This window comes from Podarcis filfolensis (genome assembly GCF_964270895.1).
Source record: "Podarcis filfolensis genome assembly, chromosome: 5".
Classification (NCBI taxonomy): Eukaryota; Metazoa; Chordata; class Lepidosauria; order Squamata; family Lacertidae; genus Podarcis; species Podarcis filfolensis.
The window spans coordinates 7,347,342-7,360,391 of record NC_139608.1 but is presented as its reverse complement, the minus strand read 5'-3'; the positions used below and the strand labels follow the sequence as shown (position 1 = coordinate 7,360,391).

The 13,050-nt window shown below is 49.2% G+C and overlaps 1 protein-coding gene across 2 annotated transcripts in view; it reads left to right on the top strand.

Annotated features, from left to right (window-relative positions):
• The window catches only part of CLCN2 (chloride voltage-gated channel 2), a 75,759-nt gene that overhangs the window by 17,129 nt on the left and 45,580 nt on the right, over nucleotides 1-13,050 (top strand). For both annotated transcript variants that reach the window (XM_083612769.1, XM_083612770.1), the window contains exon 2: nucleotides 8,778-8,934. In XM_083612769.1, the coding sequence (XP_083468895.1) occupies nucleotides 8,778-8,934 (157 nt within the window). The remainder of the gene's footprint in view (nucleotides 1-8,777; nucleotides 8,935-13,050) is intronic.

Sequence of the window (13,050 nt, the reverse complement as noted above, 5' to 3'; positions counted from 1 at the left end):
CCATTGAGCATGGACATTCATATACTTCCACACTTTATTGAGCCATCTGCACTTGAGGGTCCAGAGGAGCCCTGTTTGCTGGGGCTGATGGGAGTTGTTGCTGGCACCCATCTCTCTTGGGAGACAATGGAGAAGTGCGCCTTTTGCAGGGGAAGTCAAACTGTTGATGGTTACAGTGCCTGCTGTGGCTGTAGAGACTGATACAGGAGAGACATGTTTTGTTGCAGCTGGGGCAGAGCAAGGTGCCCGATTGTACTACTGCAGATGCACCATGGCGTTTCGTTCTGACACAGCGCATGTGGAAGGCATTGAGCCGTCCCTCCTGGCAGTTGCCCATGACTCACTTCCATAAAGCAGTAGTAGTCTGCAACATCTGGAAGACCAGAGTTCCGCAGATCTGGTCTACACTGGCTAGGGGTTGCTCTCCAGATTTCAGAGAAGGAACACGCCCAGCCCCACCTGGTCATGATGAGGATTGACCTTACAAAGCTGGTGGTCTGCAGTTGAGCTGCCCTCCTTCCTTCTCTGTGTGTGATAGCCATCTTCACATATCTTAAGGACTGTCACATGGAAAAGGGAACATGCTTGTTTTCTCCTGCTCTGGAGAGTTGGACTTGAGGCAATGGCTTCCTGTTACAAGGAAGGAGATTCTGACTAAACTTCAGGAAAAACTTTCTGACAGTAAGAGCTGTTCGACAGTGGGACGGATTCCCACAAGAGGTGGTGGACACTCGTTCCTTGGAGGTTTTTAAGCAGAGGTTGGATGGCCATCTGTCATGGATGCTGTAGCTGATATTCCTGCATTGCAGGGGGTTGGGTGAGATGATTCTATATATCAGCTTCCCTCTAGCAGATGTCCAAGCTCAACAACCCCTTCATGTGTTAAGAAATCTACCTTCAGTTGAGCAGGGCTCCATGCATTGATGGGGCTGTGCCTCTAGGCCCTCTCCTGACATCACAACTAAACCAAGCCCCGGGATGGAGATAGTGATGATCATAGAATCATAGAATCAATGCAAGAATCTCAGCTAAACCATCCATGGCAGATGGCCATCCAACCTCCAAGGAAGGGAGTCGGTTCCACTGTCAAACAGCCCTTACTCTCAGAAAGTTCTTCCTGATGTTTAGTCAGAATTTCATTTCTTGTAACTTGGAATCCATTGGTCCGGATCCTATCCTCCGGAGCAGGAGAAAACAAGTTTCCTTCACTTTCCATGTGATGATGTTAGGAGCAGTGTTAGTGGAGTGGTCCCACAGCTCTGTCCGTAAATGGAACGCCTCTCCATTGAATAAGTAACATGATTAGAGCCTGCTGGATCAGGCCAGCTATCCATAAGTCCAGCATCCTGTTCTCACAGTGGCCAGCAGGATGCCTTTGGGAAACCCACAAGCAGGACCCAGGGGCAGGAGCACTCTCCCCTCCTGCCTCCAGCTAGTAGCCATTGATAACCTTACCATCTATGAATTTGCCCAGTCCTCTTTTAAAGCCATCCAAGTTGGTGGCCGTCACAGTCTCCTGTGGCAGCGAGTTCCACAGATAAACTATGTGCTGTGTGAACCAATGCAAGAATTCCATAATGGGGAATTAATATTATTATCCCTGTGTAGCAGACGGCTCGTTTGTGGGTGGGTGCCCGCACACTGAGTTTGAACACTTATCTTGCCACCTAGAAAGTTTGTGTCGCGGGAGAGATTCAAACCAAGGATGTGCTTCTTTGTACTGTTCCTTCTCTGGACGTCTCGTCCTGTTCCAGCATCTACCCGAGACTCTATGAGTGAAGCCTTTGTGTGATGGCCCACAAAAATGGGGCCAAATGCTAAAGCGACATAAAACCATGCTGTATCTAAAGACAGCTTAATTCTTGGCAGAGTTGGAAACATGAAAAAGCCCCAGTTATTTTAAGATGTGTCAAGAATTTGATTTGCATATTGTCTCCCTGAATCTGACTGATGCGAAGATGCAATTGATGGACACTGCAGCGGCTGCTTAGCATTCACTTAGCGCTGTGCGCTTGGGGACAGATGCCTCGCTCTGGACTCCTGTTTGGAAATTAATGATTATTTTTTGGTTAACTTTTTATCCTGCTCTTCCTCTAGTCAAGGTAGCATGCTTGGTGTCTCTGTGTGTTTTCACCACAGCCCTAGCCATAGGAAAGATCGATCAATAGATAGATAGATAGATAGATAGATAGATAGATAGATAGATAGAAAGAAGAGGTTTGATTTAGGGTGCTGGGAACTGTATCTTTCCAAAGGAATGAAACAGGTGCATTGAATGCATTTGCGGTCTTGACATGACTCTGCAGCCCAGTCCTGAGTTGTACACCTTAGGAAACCTCCCAGAGTCCTTTGCAGTGTGCCAGGGTTCCATAGCTGGCAGGCAGGTTCGCCGGCGAGTCACTTTGGCACGGGAACTCTGCCACGAGAAGCAAAAGTTGTTTGCGTCGGGGGAAACCGCCGGCTTCTATGCGGAGAAAATGCTTCCGAGCAGAATTGCCTCCACCTTAGCCGTCCCTGGGCCCAGCAGGGCAGAGGGTCCTTTGGGATTAAACTTCACAAGCTCCCGTTGTTCCGCGTGCAGCCGATCGGGACTGATTAGAGCGGCCTGGGAGAGATTTGCTGAATAAATTCAGCATGACACAGATTTTCAGCCGCTGTTCCCTTTGTATCCAGCGCTCTTGGCACTCTGTGGCAGGGGCAGACCAGGAAATTGTGCCAGAGAGAATAAAGGCTGGCAGGTTTTCTCTTCTTTCCTTCTTTCTTTCTTTCTTTCTTTCTTTCTTTCTTTCTTTCTTTCTTAGTGAGTGGTTGAATCTAGCGACATGGAAAGAGGGCAGCCACCTTCCCCTCAACGTTCCTGAACATTATATCTTTTTGAAACTGAGCTTGCTGACGATTTAATCCACAATTGAGCCTCTTCAACTCTGCCCTCCTCCTGGGCTGGAATTGTCTCTGGAGTATTCTGAATCTTCCTTCTTAGCATTAGAGTTCCTTTACCCAAGTGTCACATTGTGGGGTGGTGGGGGGAGAGGAGAGGAAGTTTTCCTCCATCTAACAACATTAGACCTCACGGACAGAAGCTGAACATTGAAATAAGATTGAGTGCAGGCAAAATAATGTACTTTTTTGCACAGTGCATAGCTGAACTGTGGAATTCGCACCCAGAAGACGTAATGACGACCACCAAGTTGAATAGGTTTTGTTTTTGTTTTATTTTAAAGGATTTGTTTGTGGGGGGGGGGGAAGAGGCAGGCACTCCTGTGGCTTCAGTGGCTTGCCTGCCTTGGGCACTGGCAACCCATGCTACACTGCTGCCATGTTAGGCGCATTTGAGCTACTTGTAGAGGTTCTGCGCAGCATTAAATGCCCACAGCCACCCATTATCCGACAGAGGGAGTAAGGGTGCACCAGGATTCCTTGTCTCAGGCTGGGCTTCAGCCCACAAAAGTGGAGGGATCCTGGAAGCATCGCAGTCTCCCAGAAATCATGGGACAATTTGATGTGTCGGATAGTGGGACACAAAGAAATTACTCACCTCATTTTACTGACGGCGTTTCTTCACCACCTGTTCTTAACAGCAGCACAAATTTCTTGGCAGTCCACAGATAAGAGGTTAAAACCATGAACTGTGAAAGCAGAATGTCAAATCATAACACAACAATTAAAACAGGTGATCCACAATCAGAATAAAACCAGCAGCTTGGAAAATAGCCATGGGTGGTGCTAAGCTAAAGAGTTCTGCTAGTACAAGAACTTTTAGCTATGAAGTGGAAATTCATCGCTCTGTCCTCTCTCTGCATGCCCCCCGACACGACTCCTAAATGTACTCTAGAGGGTGGAAGGAACTGCGCAGCTAAAAAAGTTATTGTGCTAGCAGAACTGTTTTAGCTGCATGCTGCCCAGGAATGGTAACTGATCTTGTGAGTCTGGGAAGACGAAAAGGTCTTTACCTGGCAGCCAATATAGGTGCAAGAAATGCAAGAGAAATGGACATAATATTGACTAAGTATGCTTTCAGTCTTAAATCTAGAACAAACTTTACCATTGTTACCTAAACAATGAGCAGGCAGGAATTCCAAAAATGCGGAGCACGGCCTCTCTATGTACCCTTGAAGCTTTTGAGTTCTATGGATGTAGCTGTTTTCAGGGTGTGTCATGATCTCGCCGTTAATTTTTGCACATTGTTCCAAAGGCAAATGGAGCCCCAGGGCGATTTCAGTTGGTTTTGCCCCCAGGTGGATTTCCATCGCACACTGGCAAATTCAGATTGTGGTGTTATAGTCGGTCTGGGGGTCTTGTGCAACAAACCTGCTTCCACAGAAGATAAAGAAGGGTGCAGAGGAAAGTGTGGCATAACACTTGCTTTGATGCAATGTCATCTAAAATCTCCGCAAACAAATCACAATAAGCACTCATTAAATAGCCCACGTCATCTAATCCCTCTGCAAATAAATCAGAGTCTTCAATAAGCAGGTTGATGGCATTCCCAGATAAGCATCATTTTCTGATGTGATTGAGTCACATACTGGCAAATTCAGGTTGCATAATTAAAACTCTTGCAAGAAACTCATTTCCTCCCCAAACGGGACATCATCTCTTTTTTTGCAGTAAGGGGCAGAAAATGCACTGGATAGTTCTGGATGCAATATCATATGACCTGCAGACAAATCAGAGTGAAGGTTCAGTAAATGCTCATTCCCCTTCCTGTCCACCAATGTGAAAACCAATCAAGGGGGTTGCTCAGCGAACAGGGTCACCTGGAAGTGACTCCAGAAGAATAATCTTTTCATTAGAGGGTGTTTGATTACAAATCAGTACACAGGTAGTGAAGCAGTATATATAATTCCTGTAGAAATTGGATGCATGCAGGAGATGTTTTAGCAAGTAGTAGCTGGAAGCAGCATACAATAAGGCCTGCAAGTCCTTTTTTAGGGAAGGTGGATGGCAGGACAGAATACCAAAGCAATTAATGTATGTCAATACAGGGAGATCAGGGCACAGCCAACCTTGCCTGGGGCTGCTGGGCTGGGCTGGTGGTCCTCTGTGGGGCTGCTGTACAGGGAGCAATGACTTGTTCGCAAGGGACAGGGAAGAGCCCAGTGGGTGCAGGGAGAAACACCAGTATGGAAGGACCCAGTTCTATCACTTCCTCCTTCAGGGTTCCCCTCCTCAACATTTGTAACGATGCCCACATGATGGATGTGCTCACAACTCTGCAATCTGTTAACATGAGTCAGCAGTGTGATGCAGCAGCAAAAAAAGCTAACTCTATTCTAGGCTGTATCAACAGAATTTTAATGTCCTGATCAAGGGAAGTCATGGTATCACTCTGTTCTGCCTTGGTCAGACCACACCTGGAATGCTGTGTTCAACTCTGGGTGCCACAATTTAAGAAGGATGCTGACAAGCTGAAGGTGTGGCCAAAATGATCAAGGGCCTGGAAACCAAGCCTTATGAGGAACGGTTGAAGGAGCTGGATATGTTTAGCTTGGAAAAGAGGGGAGAGAGAGGAGGTTGGATAGCCATCTTCAAATATCTCCAGGGTTGTCACATGGAAGATGGAGCAAGCTTGTTCTCTCTTGCTCTGGAGGGTAAGACCCCAACCAATGCCTTCAATTTATGAGAAAGGATGAGATCCCTGCTTTGCAGGGGGTTGGACTAGATGACCCTCGGGTCCCTTCCAACTCTGCAATTCTGTGATTCACGATGTGCAAACTTCTGCAAGTCTAAGCGTGTTTTATTTGAAGAAGCAAAGTCGTGTTGAAAGTGGGCTTGTGTGTAACTGCCCTTGTGTGCACCAATAATCAGGAGTGTGCAATAAAAATGACTTTTTGGAAGGGCCCTACATCTCTCTCTCTTCTAGCTGAAGCTGTCATCCACCCTGCCTGCCCTGCTAACTTCTCCTGGCTCTTTGGTATTCCTGGCTTAGGGCAGAGGGGAGGGAAGCCAGGCAGCTAAATCTTTGGCAGGGCCTGAACGGACAGGCTGAATGCAACCACTGACCCCTCAATGATAATTTCCTGGTTGGAAGACTCCTGCTGGGTGATCCTAGAAGCTGGGAAGGGACTTCTAGAGCTCAGCAGAGCCACCCCCTGTCAGTGAATGGTTTCTCTGTTCACAAGCATATTTCCACACCCATTTTACAGGTGGCAGAGCTGAGGCCGAGAGAGCAGGGGGCTTCCTTCAGGCTACCTAGATTGGGTTGAAGCTACCTCTTTGCCGGTGCTCAGTCTGGCCTGGCCTGACCCCCACCGCCCTTGCCCAGGCCCACGTGGCTATTCGTGAAATCGGGCTGGCTGGGTGGTGCTGTTCGCCAGTGCCAGCTGGGAACGCCAGCCCGTTTCCGGCCTCAGTGCTGGGAGTAGCATTGCACTGGGGAACAATGGCTATTGATCCGCAGGGCAGCCTCCTTATCTGCCTGCCATTGTTCTGGAAGCGGCCTCCTTGGAGAGGGAAGAGGCCTCTGTGTTTGCATTGCCTGGTCGGCACCATTGGCAGAACTGCCGGGCTGCCAGCGAGCCAAGAGGATGGGAAACGTGGAGAGAGAGGAAGGGGAAGCACCATAGGTCAGGGGTAGAAGCATATGTTTTAGAAGGCTGGCTCCATCTGAAAACCTTGGAGAGCTGCTGCCAGCCAGTGTTGATGGACCTTCCTGTGTTCCAGCGAGAGGCAAGCCTGCAGCTAGGAAGGGGCTGTGCTGGGATGTTCATGGCCTTTTCTGCAGAACGCTGTTTGTTTTATTTTCGGAATCAAAGCTGGAAGGTTCTATTGCTTCTATTTATGCTGAGATAAGGGGAAATGCGCAACCAAGAGTCCACCCCACTGAGCGAGAAGGAAGTTTGTTCCCACCTTCTGATGTCTCCCCAGCAAGCGAAAAACCACTAGAAATGCCAAACAACTTTTGAATAACTTTCCACCTCGCAGGCTGCTACTTTGGAGCAGTGGTGGTGAATTACTATTTTCCTGGTCATCGATTGCATGATAGCAAACGTAAGGCGCCTTATACTGAACCAGGCCATTGGTGCATCTGGTTCAGTATTGTCTACACTGACTGGCAGCACCTTCCCAGGGTTTCAGGCAGGATGCTCTCCCAGCCCTAGCTGGAGATGATGATAATGGTGATTTGTTTTAAAAAGAGCCAGAGGTGCTGGGGATTGAACCAGGGACCTGCCACATGCAAGGCAGATGTTTTACCCTGGGAGCCATGCCCCCCCCCAGCAGGATGTTAAAGGATTCTGCTCCTTCCATCCTCACAAGACTTTTGGCTATAGTACCAAAGGGTAGGGACGCGGGTGGCGCTGTGGGTTAAACCACAGAGCCTAGGACTTGCCGATCAGAAGGTTGGTGGTTCGAATCCCCGCGATGGGTGAGCTCCCGTTGCTCATGCTCCTGCCAACCTAGCAGTTTGAAGTGCAAGTAGATAAATAGGTACCGCTCCGGCGGGAAGGTAAACGGTGTTTCCATGCACTGCTCTAGTTTGCCAGAAGCGGCTTAGTCATGCTGGCCACATGACCCGGAAGCTGTACACCAGCTCCCTCGGCCAATAAAGCAAGATGAGCACCACAACCCCAGAGGCTGTCATGACTGTACCTAATGGTCAGGGGTCCCTTTACCTTTACCTTTACCAAAGGGTAGTGATGTCAACTTTTTGTTTCTGGGTCTCTAGGCCAGACAGAAGAGGTGCAGAGAGCCTGGCCAGCTTTGCTCAGAGCAAAGGACTTTGTGTATGTTGTGTCAGCAGAGAGAGTGGGGCTGAGCCTATTCTAGGCTCCTAGGACAAGGTGAAGGAGCTGCACCTGGAAGTGTAGGGTCTGTAAGAGGTGATGTTATCAAGTGGCCACAGTGCCAGCTCAACTCCTAGGACATAAGAGCGTGGAATCATAGAATACAGGGTCATCTCATCCAACCCCCTGCAGTGCAGGAATCTTGACTAAAGCATCCATGACAGATGACTATCTAGCCCAGTTTTGTCTAGGCTGAAAGGCAGAAGCCCTCTGAGCTTTCACACAGCCTTGCCTGGAGCTGGCTCCACCACTGAGCTACAGCCCTACACCTGGAGTAGGAGTTGGGGGATGCAGGTCAGAGAGACAGGATGGAGCCCGAACACCTCTCTTTAGAAACAAGTTAAGGGTTGCTTGAGGGCTTAACCTTGAGATTTGTTTTTCGTTCCAAGATCTCCTCAACCCTGGAACATTTTAGACAAGATAAGCTAGTGCTTCGCACAGTGCATAGCTAACTTGAGGAATTTACTGCTGTGAGAGGGAGAACAAGGCTGGGCAGCAGCTTCTGGACATCATTATGGCTATATGCTGCCTCCAGGATCCGAACTCCAGTCCCTGAGACACAACAGCCAGGGAGTGCTGCTGCATTAATACCCTGCATGTGCATCTGTGGGAACAAAATGCAGAATTTGATCAGTGTTATGGCCTGATTCAGGAGGACTCTTCTTACATTCTCAAGGAAAGGAGGAGAGCACCACCGAACATGTGCTGAGTGCATTTTGTGTACCTCCAAATAACCGTGGACCTCTGGGATAAAGGGGGGAATTCCATAGTTTCCAGTCTCTCTCCTGCCCCTTGCATTATGCGTTATTCTCCTGAACATTGCAGGGTCAGTACTTTGGGCAACTTGTATGCATAGCAGGAAGGCCTCCTCCATCCATGGGAGATTGACCCTTGACCTCCAAGGACAGGGAGGTGCCTTCTTTCTGACCACCCAAGTTGCTCCATCTCCTCCTTCATGTGCCCTTGACCCTTTGCTGTGTGTTCCGTCCCCAGATGTATGGCCGCTACACGCAGGACCTGGGAGCCTACGCCAAGGATGAAGCAGCCCGCATCCGCCTGCAGCAAGAGCGCTGGAAGCCATCCCCAAAGGACCGCCTGCGCCCCTCTGAGCTGCTGGAGTATGACCAGAGCCGATGCGCCCGCTGCCGCAGTAAGGAGCCTTCCGTGTCCTGGGGAGCGGGGAAAGAACTGGGGGTGGGAATGCGTCTTTATAAGTCCTTGCAGCCTCTGGTGGGGGGAGAGGAAGGGGAGGGGCATCCTGGGCCTGCCATTCAGCTCGTCAAAAATGTGACACCAGAGGGCTCTGCAGAGCAATGGAAAATCACATTGAGAGGTATATAACTTTTTTTTATAGCGTTTTTACAGATCAGTGTAGATCCAGCCCCTGTCAGAGCTGGTGTACATAGTCCAAAACCTATGTTCAGAGGCTCGCTTGGCTTTGCACAATTGTGCTCTCGGCCTTCCATGATCCCTTGGAGGTCACTAGCTAGTGTTTTTTGTTACATGCTGATAAAACTTCTGCCTTGCTGTGCTTTTACGTATTATTTCATTCTGCAAATGCAAGCAGGCCACATCAGATTTTGGGAGGCCTTGGGACGCATTGTTCTTTTCTCGCTTTGCAGTTGTCTCCGTCCGAAGATGGAGAACGTCTCAGCAGCATGAAATTGTCTGGGAACAGTGTAAACTCTGCTTCTGCCTCCAGGCGTTCACCTGGGGGTTGAGGGTGGTGGTCCTGGGAAAAGATGTATTGGCCTTTCCCCAGGTCACTCCCCATGCTCCCCCTTCATTTCCCATGCTCCCGCTTATTTACCACAGCACTGAACCAGTAGTAGAGGGCTCATCTCTTGGACAATCCCTTACTGCAGCCACATGGTGCATCCTGAGCCCTTTCTCATGCCTGTGCATAAATGGTACATGCATACTTTTAAAGAATCGGCATGCAACTTTGCTTTCAGTCGTGTGAACCAGGCTAGACTTTACCTGTTGCATACATCACTCTCTGTATTCATGAATCGCTGTATACTTGACAGTTCTAGTACACCTGCTCCTGTGCACAGTTTCTTGGGCTGCAGGAAAGTTGTACTTATGCATCCCTGCGCATGCATCTTTGCATATGCAACTGTGCAGGGAGTCCTCTTTGCTACCGACTGACTTCTCCTTTCTGTCGCTTCTCTTGCTTCCGCCTTCCTTTCTTGCTCAGCCTGTCTCTGTCTGTCTTCTCGGACCGAGCTCTCTCAGCATCCTCTTAACAACAGGCAGAGTATTCATGACCTCAGCCTGACAGGCCTCCGGATGAATCCTTGGCATAAACCAGGCATGCGAGTGGACTGAGCCAGTGGGAGATACAATTTCGCACGACTATTTGTTGGGCTCTCGGAGGAACAGGGTCAGAGAGCTTTCACAACATCTCTTGTGTTGGAAGCTTCCCCAGCAAAATTGCCAGAGGTCCTGGGCGCCCTTGCTTGAAGGGCTGCTTCCTGGGCTATGAGGGTTCTGTTCTTCCCTCTCATCTCGATTCCCCTCGTTTTATATATCTGTATGTATATCTGGGTGGGATATGGGTGGCGCTGTTGGTTAAACCACAGAGTCTAGGACTTGCCGATCAGAAGGTCGGCAGTTCGAATCCCCATGACGGGGTGAGCTCCGGTTGCTCAGTCCCTGCTCCTGCCAACCTAGCAGTTCGAAAGCACGTCAAAGTGCAAGTAGATAAATAGGTACTGCTCCTGCAGGAACGTAAACGGCGTTTCTGTGTGCTGCTCTGGTTTGCCAGAAGCGGCTTAGTCATGCTGGCCACATGACCCAGAAGCTGTACGCTGACTCCCTCAGCCAATAAAGTGAGATGAGCGCCGCAACCCCAGAGTCGTCCACGACTGGACCTAATGGTCAGGGGTCCCTTTACCTTTACTTTTTATGTATATCTGGGGGAAGGGCTGTAGTTCAGTGGGAGAGCATCTGCTTTGTATCCCAAGTTCAATCCCTGTCATCTCCTGGTGGGTCTGAGAGACTCCCTGGGCGAATCTAGGCTGGTCGGGTATAACGTTAAAAATGTGTTATAAAAATGTGAGGCCAGAGGGCGCTGCAGAGCAATGGAAAATCACATTGAGAGGTATATAACTTTTTAAATAGCGTTTTTACAGATCAGTGTAGATCCAGCCCCTGTCTGAAACCCATTGCTTGGGTCCTGCTTGTGGGTTTCCCACTGGCACTTGGTTGGCCACTGTCAGAACAGGATGCAGGACTAGATGGGCCCTGGGCCAAATCCTGCAGGCTCTCCATACATTCTAACCCTAAAGAGCCACTGCCTGTCGTTATAGGCAATACTGAGCCAGGTGGACCAATGGTCTGACTCAGTGGTGACTATAGGATGGGCATGGCCAGCAAACCCTCACTTCTTCCCCCTTCAAGGAGGCATGGCCAAAAGGAGTGCCCGGGGGAATTGTGATTTGGGTGAGACCTGCTTTCTGGGCTTCACAGCCTTAGGGAGATGTGGTTCAAGTCCACTCCTGTGCATTACGCCTCCCTGGAAGTGCTCATTTGGTAGGGATTTTGTAGTATGTGAATTGGCTTTTAGACTGTATTGGAAACCAGACTTCCAAATTTTAGTGCAACCCTTGGACAAGACATTGACACTCTTCTCTCTCTCTAACTCCCATGAGGTTTCCCCTTTCTTAAAGAACCCAGCCTCACAGGGTTTCCCCCCCCCCTCTCTCTCTGTCATGGGCATAGCTGGGAGTGGGGGGAAGGGGGATAGCCTCAAGTAAATAAATAAAAATACTTAACCAACTGACCAATTGTGTCGCATATAACTTGGTTCTCTTCCCCTAACATAAAGTCTGTCCCCCTCCCCCACCCTCACCCCCAAAAATCCTGGCTACACCCATGCTCTGGGTACACTCACAAAGCAGATGGATCCATGTACAGAAGTTTGTGCAGAAAGTGTACACTGAAATTGTGAGGCCTTGGGCACAAATATAGATAGATAGAGAAATGCAAAAGAAATGGAGTGTGCAGAAGTACATTTATAGAGCCAGCAGGGTGTGCAAGTATTTGTCCATGAGAGGAACGATGTTGCATCTGTAAAATGGGCAGACTGTGCCTTGGGAGAAGGAACTGAATGCATGTAAGCAGAGGCGTACCTCCTTCCCTTTGGTCTAGACTTGATTTGGCTTCTTAGGCCTAATCTTTCCTGCGCTGTGCTTCTCAAATCTGCTATTCTCCCACTTGTCTTCAGGAGGTGGTGCAGCCGAATGGGGCTATTTCCCCCCATTTTTTTAAAAAAAAAGTTGCATTGAAACCCACTTCTAACAGCTTTGTTAAAAACGTGTTTCTGTGCACCGTTGTCTTCTGTCAGTCATTTATTGATTTATTGCATTTATATGCCCACCTTCTTTTGCAATGAGCTGAAGGTGGCGTGCACAGTTCCCTCACCTTCCTCATTTAACCCCCACAACAACCTTGTGGGGTAGGTTAGGCTGAGAGCGACAGTGACTGCCCCTCCTTCTCCTGCAAGGTCACCCAGCAAGCTTCATGGCCGAGCGGGGATTTGAACCCTGGTCCCTCGCGGGGTCTTAGTCCAACACTCTCTTTGATACCAGGTTTACAAAAGCTCAGAGCAAGGGGATGGAGGAAGAAGACAGAGAACATTCTTTCAACCAAATTAATAAGTGGCACCATCCAGATGTGGTCAGTTGTATCATATTGTGGCTGCATGTATGAAAAAGAGCCTAGGACTTGCCGATCAGAAGGTCGACGGTTCGAATCCCGGCGACGGGGTGAGCTCCCGTTGCTCGGTCCCTGCTCCTGCCAACTTAGCAGTTCGAAAGCACGTCAAAAGTGCAAGTAGATAAATAGGTACCGCTCCAGCGGGAAGGTAAATGGCGTTTCCGTGCGCTGCTCTGGTTTGCCAGAAGCGGTTTAGTCATGCTGGCCACATGACCCAGAAGCTGTACACCGGCTCCCTTGGCCAATGAAGCGAGATGAGCGCCACAACCCCAGAGTCGTCCGCGATTGGACCTAATGGTCAGGGGTCCCTTTACCTTTACCTATTGCTCTCTTCCATCGGTAGGCAAATTAAGACCTAAGGACTGGATCCAGCCCAATAGCCTTCTAAATCTGGCCCGCGGACGGTTCGGGAATCAGCATGTTTTTACACGAGTAAAATGTGTACTTCTATTTAAAATGCATCTCTGGGTTATTTGTGGGGCATAGGAATCCCCCCAAAAAATAGTCTGGCCCCCCACAAGGTCTGTGGCCCCCTTCTGAAAAA